At 40.9% G+C, this 16,769-nt stretch overlaps 2 protein-coding genes across 2 annotated transcripts; one reads left to right on the top strand and one right to left on the bottom strand.

Annotated features, from left to right (window-relative positions):
- Positions 1–226: 226 nt before the first annotated feature.
- Positions 227–1,240, top strand: Taar5 (trace amine associated receptor 5). The gene has a single exon (XM_042670814.1). The coding sequence runs from the start codon at positions 227–229 to the stop codon at positions 1,238–1,240; it is 1,014 nt and encodes a 337-aa protein (XP_042526748.1).
- A 10,117-nt stretch (positions 1,241–11,357) lies between these two features.
- LOC122127524 (trace amine-associated receptor 6) lies at positions 11,358–12,395 on the bottom strand. The gene has a single exon (XM_042702087.1). The coding sequence runs from the start codon at positions 12,393–12,395 to the stop codon at positions 11,358–11,360; it is 1,038 nt and encodes a 345-aa protein (XP_042558021.1).
- Between the last annotated feature and the right edge of the window lie 4,374 nt (positions 12,396–16,769).

Raw genomic sequence — 16,769 nt, 5'->3', positions numbered from 1 at the left:
AGGGACTAGATAGACAAACCAGGGCTAGCAGGAGTAACTTTGAATCCTATGATGCATTTGATTTTTAGGGCACATGCGTTTCAATATGTAGGAACATCGTCTAATTAATTTCCTCTGCTTAATCTCACTTTCTGCTTGTCGAGCAGATCAAGAAAAGACAGTTATTGCCTGTGTTGGGGAAAGTGAAGCATTCCCAGGGAGAGGGAAGAAGGAGGAGAATCCATCAATGAGAGCTGTCCTCACGCAAGGTGCTGAAGAACACCAGACGGCGTTTTGCTACCAGGTGAATGGATCTTGCCCCAGGACGGTCCATCCTCTGGCCATCCGGTTGGTCATCTACCTGGCCTGTGCGGCAGGCATGCTAATCACCATCCTGGGGAATTTGTTTGTGGTGTTTGCAGTGTCTTACTTTAAAGTGCTTCACACTCCCACTAACTTCCTGCTGCTCTCCTTGGCACTGGCTGACATGCTGTTGGGTCTGCTGGTGCTCCCCCTCAGCGCCATTCGCTCTGTGGAGAGCTGCTGGTTCTTTGGGGACCTTCTCTGCCGTCTGCATACCTACCTAGACACTCTCTTCTGCCTCACCTCCATCTTCCACCTCTGCTTCATCTCCATTGACCGCCACTGCGCTATCTGTGACCCCCTGCTCTATCCCTCTAAGTTCACGGTCAAGATGGCAGTCAGATACATCTTGATAGGATGGGGGGTGCCGGCAGCTTACACCGCCTTCTTCCTCTACACCGACGTGATAGAGAGAGGACTCCGCCAATGGCTGGAAGAGATGCCATGTGTGGGCAGTTGCCAGCTGCTTTTCAATAAATTTTGGGGCTGGCTGAACTTCCCTGCTTTCTTCATCCCCTGTCTTATCATGATCAGTTTGTACGTGAAGATCTTCATGGTGGCTACCAGGCAGGCTCAGCAGATCAGCACCTTGAGCAAAAGTTTGGCTGGGGCTGCCAAGCATGAGAGAAAAGCTGCCAAGACCCTGGGCATTGCTGTGGGCATCTACCTTTTGTGCTGGCTTCCCTTTACCATAGACACCATGGTGGACAGCATCCTGAACTTCATCACACCACCTCTGGTCTTTGACATCTTTATCTGGTTTGCTTACTTTAACTCAGCCTGCAACCCTATCATCTATGTCTTTTCCTACCGGTGGTTCAGGAAGGCACTGAAACTCACCCTGAGCTGGGAGATCTTCTCACCAAGGACATCCACCATTGATCTGTACCAAGAATGACACCTACTACGGAAGCAGGCAAGGATTCAGAAGTACAGCCTTGCAGGAATGAGTGGTGAGTCAAGGGACTAATTTGTGAACAGCTCCAGTGTTGAAATGGAAACAGAAAAGATACCTTTCATTCAGTGTTCTTACTGTAAGAACAGGACAGAATGAAGGTATCTAAACACTCACTGGATTAAACCAGAACACAGTGAAAGTATGTAAGCCCTAAGTCTCTATGTCCTTGAAACGAAGACATGGAGTTGTGTAAGGAATAGAGTCTCAAAGACTGCATTTCTGAGTTCTTGCCCTGACTCTACCACATGCAACATTTGATGAAAATTCAGTCATTTTTGCATCAGCCTTGCCGCCTGCTTTAGTTTCTTCGTTTAGAAAACCAGAGGTTTGTACTATTTCCTCCCAAGAGTAGCCTGACACTAAAATAAGACATCAGTTAGGTTTTGAATCCCTTGTTTGAATTATAGGACCACTTGATACTTCACAATCATAGTTAGATCTTTGGAATGTCTTTTTTTTTTTTTACAAAATGTACATTTTAGAATTGTTGTCTACTTGAAGCCTAATTTGTAAATAGATTTATCAGCTCTATTTGTCTGTTTCTAGAATTCCTAAGTTAATGTACTATGATAATTTCTTTTTCTTTCAAACTTGAATGTATGTAAACTGTGTCATTGTGATAATTGTCTATATCCTGGCATTTCAATATTTCCTCCTTTATATTTGTATTGAGCAAGTTAATTCTTAGAATAAGAAATAGGTTATAAATAAGAACAAATATAGCAGAATAAAATCATCTCTCAGCAAAGGCACAACAGAGAGCTATCCTGATAAGAAGGAGAGATTTATTATTTCTAGATGAATCAATATTCAAGTCAAGAGCTAAAGAATCAGGTCTGGGTAATTTCATCAGATATGAGCCTTTCTTCTTCATATTTTCAGGCAAGTTACTTATTCCTGTGGGCTTCAGGTTTCTCATCTGTGAAATGGAGCTGATAATCATGCAGTCAATTGCCTTAGCACTTGGTTGTCTCGATCACAGGAGCTCGGAGAAGAATGACATTTACAATGGAATTGAAAGATCAATAGCTTCCCAACAGATGGAAAAATAGGCAAATATAATTAAATCTGAAGACACAGTATAAAGAAATAACACCTACAATTAACAAAATAACTAACGTCAAGTATGGTGCTGTGCACTTGTAATTCTAGCCTCAGTGGAGAGTGAAGTAGATAGATGGCAAGTTTAAGACAAGCCTGAGTAACTTAGCAAGATTCTAAACAAATAAAAAAATAGAAAACAGGGCTGGGAAGGTGGCTCAGTGGTAGAGGGCTTGCCTTGCATGCATGAGGCCCTGGGTTTGATTCCTTAGCACCACATAAGCAGAAAAAGCTGGAAGTGGCATTGTGGCTCAAGTGGTAGAGCCCTAACCTTGAGCTGAAGAACTGAGGAACAGTGCCCAGGCCCAGAGTTTAGGCCCCACGACTGACAAAAAAAAAGGTGTGGTGGAAAATGGAGTTATGGCTCAAAGTAGTAGAGTGCTAGCCTTGAACAAAAGAGCTCAGGGACAGCACCCAGGCCTTGAGTTCAAGCCCCATGACTGACAAAAATTGAATGGTGATAGAGCACATATATAAGAGTCATTGACTGAAAAAATAAATGAATAACACTAAAGGATAAATTTAAGGGGCTGGGAAGGTGGCTCAGTGGTAGAGCGCTTGCCTTGCATGCCTGAGTTCCTGGGTTCAATTCCTTAGCACCACATAAGCAAAAAGAAAAAAGCCGGAAGTGGCGCTGTGGCTCAAGTGGTAGAGCTCTAGCCTTGAGCTGAAGAGCTGAGGGACAGCGCCCAGGCCCAGAGTTCAGGCCCCACGACCGGACCCTTCCCACCCCCCTCCCCCCCCAAAAAGGATAAATTTAAGAGGAAAATGATTTACAAAAACCTTGGCAACTTTCTCCTCTCTTGTTTTTCTCAATTCACTGCCTTCTGACTGTAGAAACAATCCCTTTGTGAGAATTTGATGTCTTATTTTCTTTTTTTTTGGTCGGTCGTGGGGCTTGAACTCTGGGCCTGGGCGCTGTCCCTCAGCTCTTCAGCTCAAGGCGAGCGCTCTACCACTTGAGCTACAGCATCACTTCCGGTTTTCTGGTGGTTTATTGGAGATAGGAGTCTCACGGTCTCTCCTGCCCGGGCTGGCTTTGAACCGCGATCCTCAGATCTCAGCCTCCTGAGTAGCTAGGATTACAGGCGTGAGCCACCAGCGCCCGGCTTGATGTCTTATTTTCTATGGTTAGATTTCATTTTCCAAATTACTTCATGTATAAATAAGTACTTCAGGATAAATAAGTGCTTATTTCTCTAAGAATACTAAAGCTCTACCAGGCAAATCTCAGAACCCTTGACTTTCACATCCTTGAATCACTAAATCAAAGCCAGCACCCACCTCATCTTAGTTCACTTTCACTATTACTTAAGGACCGTAAGGGTAATTTCTACAAAATTAAAATCCTGAGACCTTCTTTGATTATTCCACTTGCAACCTTACATTTTTCTGACCAGTAGGTGGGGCTGTCTGCATGGTTTGTGAATCAACAGCAGGTTGCCTTGTTAATGCTTCTTTTTAGGGTGAAGCAGGAAAGTTGTCCCTAAGTGTAAAGATGGAGTCCTGAAATTAAACCAACCCATAATATTAAGTTGATGATGTTGAGGACAGCATAGTAGACTCCACAGGAACCCATCCATAGTAGACTCCACAGGAACAAGAAATAAACTTGTGTTAGGCCACAGACACAGATGATGTTTTTACTTTAGCCTACTTGTTGTTGATTACATCATAACCTAAACCCCTGAGGTTTAGAAACCCATAGAAGAGTATGCTAAATATTCATAATATGTAGTTATATGCATTTGAGGGAAGTTGAATATAGATTTTAACATACATTTGCAATATGACCATGTTAAGAATTGCCAAGAATCACTGACTTACAAGATAAACTTTAAATGTCTTATAGGTAGAACTTATTTAATTGTACCCCTTTGTGATATTCCTTTTTATTTTTCCCTAAATTCTCATTCCTGTGGAGAGAAATAAAATTGGGCTTAGAATTTGCATCAAGTTCAACCAACATCACAGAGTGCACGATTAGCTACAAGTTTTCACGTAAGTTACTTTGCTTCTCTAATACCCAGTTTGCTGACCTGAAAACTGGGTAGGTTATGGTTTAATATGAGTCCTATATGCATTTTTACACATCAGTTGTAGAACAAATATCATTTAACTTTTATCATAGCTCATATATTTTCACTTATTGTTTATGTCATGACCTTGAGGGCTAGACTTACTTTTTAAAAAATTTTAATTTGTATATTTTTGTCAGCTGTGGGGCTTGAACTCAGAGCTTGGGTGCTGTCCCTGAACCTCTTTGTGCTCAAGGCTAGCACTGTACCATGAGCCACAGTACCACTTCTGACTTATTAATTATTAAACACTGATGCTAGAGCCAAGTTTTGTAGTTCATTTTAATCTTGTGTAGAGCCATCCTACAGACATATCATGAAGAAATGTTCAAGACCTTGAGCATAAAGAAAATGCAAGAGGGAAGGGACGGTAAGGGAAAAACAAAGGAGGAGGCAATAATGCTCGATAGGAAATGTACTCATTACCTTGCTCATGTAACTGTAACCCCTCTGTACAGTATTTTTACAATAAAAACATACAAAAAGAATAGAAAAGAAAATGCAAGTCAAAACTACACCAAGAGCTCATCTTGTCTTGGTTAGAATGGCAATGACTGAGGAAACAAGTAACAGCAAATGCTAGCCAGGATATGGGGAAAAAGGGACTCTCATACAGTGTGGATGGGAATGGAAACTATTGCAACCACTATGGAAATCAGGAGGAGGTTCCTCAGAATCTAAAAATAGACCACATTATTGTCCTGCTACATATTACTCATGAGTATATATTGGAAGAAATATATATATATGTGTGTGTATATACACACACTCATATATCTTTATTGACATTCATATATACATATATATGAATATTACTCAACCATAAAGACCAATGAGGTTTTGTCATTTGATGGTTAGGTTATATTCTGAGTTCTCTAAGAGACATCATATTCTTCAATCCACAGCATACTCTCCTGCATCCAAAGCCACACCAGGTATCTTATTTACATATTATAGGATGTATTTATATATTATAGTTGACAACAAATACTATGATTGCTTACTCATTATTATGCCATGTAGTGGAAAACATTTTTTAGAAACATAAGTTGAATTGTGTAATTTATACATAAAAAGAATAAATACAATACAATGATAATACAAAACAGAGAATGTATTTGTTAAGTATGAAATTAATGATATATTACAGTGCTTCCTAAATGTTTTCTTTGGATAATAGTTCCATTATATAGTCCTGTATCCCAAAGATGTCTCTGTGGGTGATTACATACTTTTAGTGTGTGTGTGTGTGTGTGTGTGTGTGTGTGTGTGTGTGTGTGTGTGTATGTGTGTGTGTGTGTGTGTGTGTGTGTGTGTGTGTCTGTCTGTCTGTCTGTGTGTGGTCCTGGAGCTTGAACTCAGGGCCTGGGTGCTGACTCAACTTTTTTTTTGCTCAAAGTTAGAGATCTACCACTCGAGGCACAGCTCTAATTTTGGCTTTTTTTGGCACCTAATTGGAGATAAAAGTCTCACCAACTTTCCTGTCTGGAATGGCTTCAAACCATGATCCTCAAATCTCAGGCTCCTGAGTAACCAGGATTACAGGTGTAAGCCACCAGCACCAGGCCAGCTACATACATTTTTGAAATGTGTATATAAACAAGATTGGACAGGTTTTTGCTGAAGTCTTTTTTTTTTTTTTTTAAGTTCTCCTTAAACAACTTTTTTTTAGGGATGTCAAATCATTTTATTTTATTTTATTAATTTATTAATTAATTAATTTTTATTGTGAAAATACGGTACAGAGGGGTTACAATTACATGGGCAAGGTAATGAGTGCATTCCCCTCCCCCCCCCCTCCGCCCTGCGCCAAAGTTGTAAAGTTAATTTTCGACATAACATCTTGTACATCTCATTGTTGCAATGGGTCCACCTGTATCCCTATTTATACAATTTGTTTTTTCTTTTCCCCTCCACAAATTATACCAACATCAAATGCAGTGAAAACGGGTTATACTGTGGGGGAGGGACATACAATAGCAAGAAAGAAAAAACATTTGAGTCCTTAAGTTGGGATTCATTTTGCTTAACATCAGCTTATCTGACCATTTCTGCTTGTCTCAGATATATACTAGGTACAAATAAGGGAAACCATGGGACCTATGTTTCTTTGGGCCTGGCTTACTTCACTTAATATAATTTTTTCCAAGTCTTTCCACTTCCTAACAATTGGGGCAATGTCATTCTTTCTGATGGAGGCATAGACTTCCATTGTGTATATATACCACATTTTCTTGATCCATTCATCTACTGAGGGGCATCTTTGCTGAAGTCTTAAATATGCCAATGTATGGTTGTTTTGCTAAGGCAGAATATGGTAAAGTATAGTTCCAATACAAGGCTGATACATAAACTTAACTCCTTGGAGAACTTTATGTGAAGACTATTTTTATGGACTCTCGTTTAGAAATGTTGGCATAGGAGACAATCAGGATTATAGAAGTAAAACCAGAGCAGAGGGTGGAAGGAAGAACGTTTTCACAGTAAAATGAAGATTAGTTAAGGAGAGGTGTGAAAAGTAGAACTGGAGGAGGTTGGATGCCAACCAGACTTCTATATGAGGAAGCTTTAAAGAGTGACTACTACTTCAGTGCCTCTTAGTTGTTTATCTTCACAGAGTTCTTTGTGCTGTTTCTTTGTTCACAATATTCCCTCAGCCTGAATTTCCCTTTCCATCCTTGTGCTCTTACAAAAATCTTCCACTATTTTTTTTTTTAGTAACTTACAGTCCACTTTAAATGCCAGTTGTCCTTTCTCCTTTTTCCTGCTTCCTCTCCATCTGTTTTGTTTTTTACAAGATCCGGTCATGTAGCCTGTCCTGTCCTGGCCTGGAACTGACTATGTGACCTAGCTTGGCCTCAAACTCACAATCATTCCACTTTCACCCTCCCAAGTACTGGTAATATGCCCATGTGCCACTATACCCAACTGACATCTATTTTTTTTTTTTCTTTTGCCAGTCCTGGGGCTTGAACTCTGGGCCTGAGTGCTGTTCCTGAGCTTCTTTTGCTCAAGGCAGCACTGTACAACTTGGGCCACAGCAACACTTCCGGGGTTTTGAGTAGTTTATTTGAGATAGTCTGTTGGACTTTCCTGCCTGGGCTGGCTTTTGAACTAGGCCTTGAGAGGAGACTCGAGCTGGGACAGCTTCTTTACAGGTTTTGTTTTTGTTTTAGGGATTTTAGAAAAAAAACAAAAACCTAGGCTTCAACCAGCCCAGTTCTTGGAATGAAAAGAATGCCTCTGGGTCCCCCTCCCCTTAACTTAACCCACCTTCATTGTTGTGTTAAAGACTGACCGATTAAACAGGTAGCCAGTAATCCAGCTCATGCTGGCAGGCTGGCGCGCAAGCTGGCGACATCCCGAGTTTACTATAAACTCCACCTTTTTCACATGCTTATGTTAAACTCCACTAAACTCCTTTGTGTATGTTTACCTTAAGCTCCGCTATACCGATGAATTTGCAAGTCATTTAAACCAAAAGTGATAGGCTGGTTTAAACAGCCATTATGTGACAAAGTGTAACCTCACTGGCCACCTGCGTGTGGTCTGGTATGACTGTGCAATCTTTTGGGTATGTGAAAACCTCATTGGTCACCTACATGACCAGGCTTCACCTTGTGATTTTTGCCTTTAAAAACCTAAGCACATGGGCCGCTCGGGGTCGCAGTTTCAGCTCCCGAGCCTGTGCTGCGGCCCTGGCCGGTCAGTGTAGGAACCTTCTCAATAAAGTTGCTTCTTTAATATCAACTTTGTTGCCATGGGCTCTGTCACTCCGGACGACTAGGTGGGCTTTCCTGCCTGAGTAGGGGTTTTCCTACTACAGCTTTGAACTGCAATCTTCAGATCAGCCTCCTGAGCAGCTAGCTTTACAAATGTGAGGCTTTCAGCTCACATCTTTAATATGTTTTTTTGGTCTTCCACCTAGATTTGAAGATCCTTTGCCTTCCTTTACTGTGTCTTTTATGGATTATGGAATCTTTTATGAATTGTAACATCATTGCTGACCTCCTGACTCTTCACAGGACATGATGAGTTTTTGTTTTCAATTCTTGATAACACCAAACCATGAACTTGTATACACGAAGTCTTCAAAAACATTTGCAAAGTGGATAAATGAGTGAGTGTAAGACGAATACCTATTGTGCTCTCAGAGATCAATTGGAAGCGTCACAAAACTATTAATCGTGCACTCTATTTTTTAAATAATCTTTTAAATTTTAGAATAGCTTTAGAGTCATAGAAAAGTTGCAAAGAGAGAATTCTTATATTCCAAAATCACAGTTTCTCCTATTATTATTATTCCAGTGTCTCCTATTATTATCAATATTGTTATTATTTTAACTGGAATGGTACATTTATAACTAATATTCATACATTATGGTTAAATATCAATAAAAATCCCACTCCTTATTAGATTTTCTCATGTCTCTTTTCTGTTTCAGCTTTCCATTCAGGATATCACAATACCTTTGTTTTTTGTCTGTTTTTACAGTACTGGGAATGGAACCAGAGCCTGTGCCTTCCAGGCAGGTACTCTGCCACATCAGCCCCTTTTTGCATTGATTATTTTCAAGTCTGGGTCTCCTTGTATTCCCAGGCTCCTTCACTTTGATCTTTAAGCTTCCTAGTATGGCTGGGGGTGACAGGCATATGCCAACTGAGCCCAGCCACTGTGCTTCCCCCTGTTATAAACATACCCTACAAAAATGACTGGAATCACAACATAGACAAGAAAATAAAAAATTATCTCAGCAATGCAAATTTTACTTCTTCAGAAGGATTAGCTATAAACCAAAAATCTGGCAAGCAAACACAAAGAGCAAACAGGCTGCTCCTGATTTATCTCTAACACAGAAGGTCCCATCCTGCTGCTCAGATTGGTTGAGCTCAGGTTCACAATCTGTTCCTCATTGGCTTGTTTGAATAAGGAAAGATGTATTTACATAAGGCGATCATTAAAAGACTAAGATTATACGTACAGAAGTAATCACAAAACCCACCCTCTCTATTATTTCTTGAACAATTGAGGTGAGTTGTCTGAGATGTGTTTTAGTTCCATTTGGGTAAAACCCATTAAGTCAAAGTCTTACATTCCAAAAAAGTTCTTCTTTATCTCAAAGCAGTTCCTCTTTTCCTTTCAGCACTTGCTGATTTGTCTCAGCAGATTAATCAACAAAATCCAAGCCACTGGGCCAAAACAGAAACTTTTAAGCAACCCCTTTAGATAGAAAAGACAGTTTTTCTCACACCTTGTAATAGAGAAAACAAGCTTGTACCACCAAGCTCCCACTGGTTCAGATGAAGTCTCCTGAACTTCAGCCCCAGCTGGGCTAAAACTGTCTGCTTCCCAAGTAGCTAGGAATACAGTAAGGTTTGAATCATCATAATATATTTAACTGTCATAGCTCCTCAGGTTCCTTTGGACTGTATCAGTTTCTCAGACTTAGTTTTACTGATTTTTACTATTTATTTACTTAAAAAATTATTTACTAGTTTTACTGACTTTTACTATTTATTTACTTAAAAAATTATTTACTAGTTTTACTGACTTTTACTATTTATTTACTTAAAAAATTATTTTGGAGGTGATGTCTATCTATGTAACTTAGGCTTAGCCTAAAAACCTTATCTTCCTGTATTAGTCTCCTGAGAACTGGACTTACAGATATACATCTCCCCTCCCCCATAGTCTCTTTTGGGTGACCTTGACAGTTTTAAGAAATATTGGCCAGGAATTTGATATATTGGTGAGGATTATATGGGTTTATAGCTTTGGGATAGAAAGATGAAGGAGATAAAAGGCATTTCTCATCTCATGATGTCAGGGGCCCATATTAAAGACACTCTTGATTTTAACCCTACTCACCTGCTTGGCCTAGTATTTGTCTTTCAAAAAAAATATTTTCACCCTGACTAATGTTACCAGATTTATTAGCTGTCTCCATTGAGCACTGGTTTCAATATGATTTAGGCATATGGCTCAGGTTTGAAAAAAGAAAACTGAATGAATGACGACTGTCTGAATGCTGGTTATCCATATAGACAACACGTCATGAAACTTGCAAGTTTTCTATTGTAATTAATATTGTTACAGAAAAGATAGAAAACTATAGACTCTGCACTCAGAAATGGTTCTCCCTAAATGAATAAATCACCTTCAGTGTTCCCGAACAGATTCATGTAATTTAGGGTGCTCTCTATGCCAGCACGTTTTCCCACAGGAGCAAGAAGAGCCAATAATCCTGATATCATTTGACATCTGCCTTGTTTATCGGGAGGGGAAATAATTGACAGTTAAAGCAGCCTGGTCAAGATGATGTCAACCTTTGCAAAATCACTTCCCTTCCACCCCCCATTCCAGCATCTCTCTCCAGACTGCTTAGATTTAACTGATACCCAGGAGGCTTCTTTGGTAAAACATTGAAAAGAACAAAAGAAAGACAACCCAGTGAAAAACTACACACACACATGAAATTTTTATAGCAAGCTACAATCAAGTAAAAAGCTTTTCAGGGGAAAAAGAAAAGGGACTCAAAGGTAAATAAAGATATTTTCAGGGAACATACTAGAACAAAGAGAATACTGAAAGAGGGAAGAAAAGAAGGACTATGTCTTCGAGGAGTAGGTTATCTTGAGCTCTGAAGTAATTAGCAAATAAGATTTTAGGATTTATTACTTAAGATTATAGATTTCTTTTAATTTAAAAAATTAAGTTGATATATTTTGAAGTGAGGGCAAGGCTCACAATATACAAGGCTGGAAAACACTGATTTATTCTATCTAATGTAAAGATTAATCTATACACTCTGCATAAATTATCTTCCTCGATTTAAAAAAAAATCTGATTTGGAAAGGCTAAAGATATTTTCAATTGCCTACACTTGTTCAGAGAACAAATTCATGGTTGATGAACTGTTCTTGAAAACTTGACCGCTGATGATAACTTTAATAGCTTTCTTAAACCATGGGTAAAATAAAGCATAAATCAAGGGATTCATGGCTGAGTTATAATACGCACACCAAACACAAATCTCATAAATATAAGCAGGGGTGATAAATCCCATGAAGGCATCAACCAGCGAATCGATACTGTAAGGTAGCCACGAGATCATAAAAGCTATCACTGTAATCCCCAGAGTTTTGGCAGCTTTTCGCTCTCTCTTGGCCACCCTGGCTTTGTAGCTCTCTGAGGATGGCTGGCCTTTGCCGCCCGTGTTTTCAATCTTCTTCGCTTGGTGTCTAGCCACCAGGAAAATATGACTGTACAGAACGATCATAACCAGGGTGGGTATCAAGAAGGACAGAAAATCGATCAGCACCCAGTTTTGATTGACAACCACCTGACAGCCTCCCACACAGTTGAGGGCATCGGATAATTCCTCCAGCCCATCGTCGTAGACCCGGGTGTAGAACACGGCGCCGCTGTACAGCAGGGGCAGGACCCAGGAGACGCCGATGCAAACCCGGGACACGGACACCGTGAACTTGGTGGGATAGATCAGAGGGTCCGAGACGGCGATGTACCTGTCGATGGAGATGAAGCACAGGTGGAAGAGAGACGAGTAGCAGAACGCCACGTCGCAGCACGTATGGAACGTGCAGAAACTTCTCCCAAAGTACCAGCAGCTCTCCACAGACCTGACCATGCTGAAGGGCATCACGGCCACTCCCACGCAGAAGTCCGCGCAGGCCAGAGAGGCGACGAGGAAGTGGGTGGGGGAATGCAGCTGCCGGAAATGGAGGATGGAAGTCACCACCAGGAGGTTTCCAAACACAGCCAGCACGGCCCCGGCGCCGAACACTGCATAGAGGAGGGCTCGGGGCGCAGGCGAGTAGGGCGTTTTCACGCAGGACCCGTTCACGTGCTCGTAGCAGAGCTGCAGGGCTGAGGGCGGGGATGAGTTGGTGCTCATGGTGAATGGACGCAGAAGTCCTGCCCTTGCTTTCCGAGTGTGCGATGTTAATTTTCAGTACCCCTTGGGGGACACATCCTAATCCATCCTGCAGGACATTAATTATCAGATAGAATCTCCATGAATAGTTTATATGATGTATGAAAAACCTGTCCTCAGAAAAGAAATAGACTCCCACACACTCTACCACATGAGATTACTGAGAATTGATTCAAGAGATAAATGCCTTATTTCTGTAAATTGGTAAATTTGCTCTGTGGTCATTCATATATTTTTTAATTCCCTGGTATATCTTTTTTTTTTTTTTTTACCTCTAGGTTTCCACTGAGCGGCAGTGTGTGATCTGACAAATAATTGTGAGGCTGATGGATCTCCTCCTCTTGATCGATGTCATTTAACAAAACCTGCCTTGCTGGCTAAATGATGAGAACCTTCCAGATAAATAGATGCCATCAATAGGGAGGTCTCAGGATGGAATCCCCACGGTACTAGGTGTGAACTCTTAAGAGTATTTTCAGTAGTGATTATTAGGAAAACAATTCTACAAAACATGTCTTCATCCTGCATGAAACCCAATTACCACCAAGTGTGTTAGGCCAAAAAATTCTTTTTCCTCAGTGTATAGACTCGAACTACTCTTCTGTTCCTAAACATGACTGAGCCACTATACTGGATACTGGGGTTTTGTTACAAAGGTGCAGTAGAGGTGCAAGTAATCTTTCACAGGCTTTACAGATAATCTTACCTATTTTTAGTCTTGCTAGACTCCTATCATTCCAGACATTAGGCATTGTGATATACACCTGTAATCTAGCACTGGAGAGGTGGAGGCAGGAGGATTGCGAGTTGGAGGCCACCCTGGACTACACAGTTCAGTTCAGTGTATCATGGACTACGTAGTGAGATCTTGTCTCAGAAAAGTAGGGGTTGGGGAGCTAGCTCAGAGATAGAGCATTTGTCCAGCATGCTGTATGTGTTCAATCCTCAGAACCACTGGGAAAATAAAAATAATCCATCTCACCATTTGTTATGGCTACCAACAGCCCAACAAGATAGCATGGAGCAGGGCAAACATGACATTCATGAAATATATTCCACTGAATTGTTAACCAGCCACAAGATGTTTAGATAGAGTAGCTCTTCTGTAGGAAAATCAAGACACTGTCACTGAGAGTCTACTTGCCACATCTCCCAGTGTACACTCTGACTGTACATTTGTTTGTGGTTTCTAAACACTTTCTGCCACCAGTGTTAACAATGCCAAAAAAAGAGGAATAACTAGCAGAAAGTAGGAATGTGAAAATATACTCATAGTCTTAATCCTGAAATTGTGAAATACTATAGATCTAGGAAAGGCATTTCTGTTAGCCTTTCTGAAGGAAAGGCTGGGATTCTATCAGTGCAGGGCTGGGTCTTTGAGATAGCAGTGAACTTGCCTCTCACACTGTCAGAGGTATTAGGCTGAGATTGTATATGGCTTATTGGGAAAGTGCTTGCATAGCACTCACAAGACCCAGCAGTGGAAGAAAAATAAAGGAAAGAAGGAAAAAAGGAAAGGAGGGAGGGGAGATGTATAAGGATTTGAAAAAAAAACACTACTGGTCATATGATCACTAATGAACATAATTAACGCTCTTAGCCAAGTATTTGTTCAATACCTCCAACATTTTCGGATTGTTTGATTTTGTGAGTTGATCTCAATTGCTTATGTAGGAAAACTCTTATGTCAGACTTTCTCAAACTTATGCTATATTAATATAAGTTCTGATAATGCACAGAGATAGTCTGTGTGACATACTATATGCCTCTTACTAGAACCAGTAAAATCTCTGGTAGCCACAAGTGTCTGGAGACATTACTATATATCTTCTGATGGGTCAAATTTAACCTTCTTAGCACACTGAGATTATCATTCTAAGCAAAATATAGGCTTCCAGAAACATCTGTCATTTTGAATAGAGAAATAACTTTATATCTCCCCTTATCATCTTGAGAGTTATTCATTAGTTAATTCTACTAAGAACATACATTCCTGTGCCTGGCCATAAAGAAAAAAACACCTGTAAAAAATACACTGGGACATGATAACTTATATGGGTCTCTAGGCATTCACACACAGTGAGACTAAAGGAGGATAGTAAGGGTGAAACATAAAGCCACAATGTCTACGTGCATCTGATTGTTAGGTTTTTAAAAAGAAGTGGTCGAGTAAGAACAGCACCACACACGTGGTATTCAGGTAAGGGGTAGGTTTATTTAGTAGACCTGCTGGGACGAGGCCAGGTTGGCCCTCCACACGGTAGGGAAAGGCCTGGGAAAGAAAGCTGGGAGATCTGGGAAAGAGAGAGAAAAGAGCTAGAAAAGAGAGAAAAGAGCCAGAAAAGGGAGCAGGTGGGGAAGAGCAAGCTAGGAAAGAGAAGAGAAGGAAAGAGCTGAGAAAGAGCTAGAAAAGAGCAGAGAGAGCAGAGAGAGCAGAGAGAGGGCGTCTGGGCCTGCGCTAGGCCTTATCTAGGGTATAGGCGGAGAAAGGTGTGGCCACATCAAATTCAGATGTGACCTCAGCGGATGCAGATGTGACCTCTTCCAGGTGTGCCAGTTGCCTAGGTAGCACAGGTACTGGGTGGAGACTTTGCTGTGAGGAGGGTGGAGTCTGCTCGCCATCCAGGAGTGGACCTTACACTGATCATATAAAATAAACTCATATTTATTGAAATGAACGCCATGAAATGGAAACACGAGATTTTTTTTTCTGTTTTTGTTTTCCTTTTGTTTGTTCATGTATCTGTCTTTGGGGGAGCAAGGAGGGGCACAGAAATGGAGGGATAAAGAGTGAACAAATGCAGCAGTGGTACTCACTAGACACTCTGTTGAAAATGAACTATACAACTTGTGGGTGGGAACAGGAGGGAAAACTGAAGAGAGCGAGGGAAGGGGTGACATTATTCAAACAGAAAGGTACTTACTCTTTATCTGACTTACATAACTGTAACACCTTTACAATAACAATAAAAATGCATTAAAATAAAATAAATAACTAAAAAAAACCCCAAACCCACATGTGATCTCTATGCTCACACACCTGCGGTCTTGAGAGGGAAACAAACCTGAAACACATAGGCAGAGATGGGTGTATGAATATCAATGATGATCCGCCCTATAAAAGCAAATGGAAATGCTTCTGAGGGCCCAGGAAGCACACTGACAGATTCGGGCAGATAGGGAATCTATGCCACTTACATATGTATAAAATGTAAACTATTCTACATTTTTATTATAGCACCTAAACTTAATAGAGGAACCCAGGTTAGTTTATCCTTCCATGGTTAAGCCTAGTAAATAAAGAGTACTTCACTCAGTGCAAGAGAAGTTGGAAGTTCTTCCCAAATTCTTCCTAAAATTCTTGCACATAGATAACTCTTCCAGAGTTCATGATCAGACTATATTTTGCAAATGGCATCGGAACAGGTCAGGTCAAGCCTAGACGGTGTTCCTGTTTCCCTAGGGGTTTTTGATTCTAACACCCAGGACAGAATTCACAGGCAAACTTTGGTTCTTGCATCAGCTAAAGTTTTCAGTGTCATTTCTACAATCGATCTTTAGTTTGCAGGTTGTGAACTCCTCAAAGACATTCTTCAAACACAGGTTCCTTAACTAGGCCATCTCCCCAGTGACTGATAGTGTGAAATAGTCCTCATTATGACCATGGTAAGAGAAGGAGGTGATAATGGATGCTGTGCTCATGGCAGGGCCCACTCTCAGAAGACTTCATGAGAAAAGGGGAGAAACGTACACTCCCTCTGTGGATTAGAGCTGGAGGTAACCTAACCCAAGGCAGGGTCAAAGTGTTAAACTGCAAATGAAGAGCAGTGGGTATTGATTACAGGCAATCCATTTGTCTAAGTAATACCCTAAGTAGTTCAGTAACTTGGTGTATTACTGAATCATCTTGATTTATTATTGGCCCAAGCTGAGTGTGACACGTATTCCTTAAAAATACGTATTAGCTGCTTATGGAATACCTTGAGTAGAATTGAAGGAAAAGCAAAAATCTCCCCCCTATCTGCCTCTAATCACAGCCTCTAAGTCACATCTTCCACATTCATCCCTCTGTCAGCTCCTGGCATGACTCATCCTTGTCCTGTCAGTGTTAAATAGTTTTATCTGTAGGAACCCCAGTTAAAAATGTTGATCTATACCTTTTTGGACATCTCTGCATTCCTATTCCCAGGAGGCAGGTAAAGCTCCATGGTTTGTTTTTAGGGAAAGTAAATGCCTTCCCCCCCTCCCCCCTCCCCCTCCTCCTCCCCCTCCTCCTCCCCCTCCTCCCCCTCCTCCCCCTCCTTTTCCCCCTCCTCCCCCTCCTCCCCCTCCTCT

This window comes from Dipodomys spectabilis, unplaced genomic scaffold, assembly GCF_019054845.1.
Source record: "Dipodomys spectabilis isolate Male_0828 unplaced genomic scaffold, ASM1905484v1 ptg000001l, whole genome shotgun sequence".
Taxonomy (NCBI): domain Eukaryota; kingdom Metazoa; phylum Chordata; class Mammalia; order Rodentia; family Heteromyidae; genus Dipodomys; species Dipodomys spectabilis.
The sequence above is the reverse complement of the archived record's forward strand: the minus strand, read 5'-3'. Positions and strand labels throughout refer to the sequence as shown.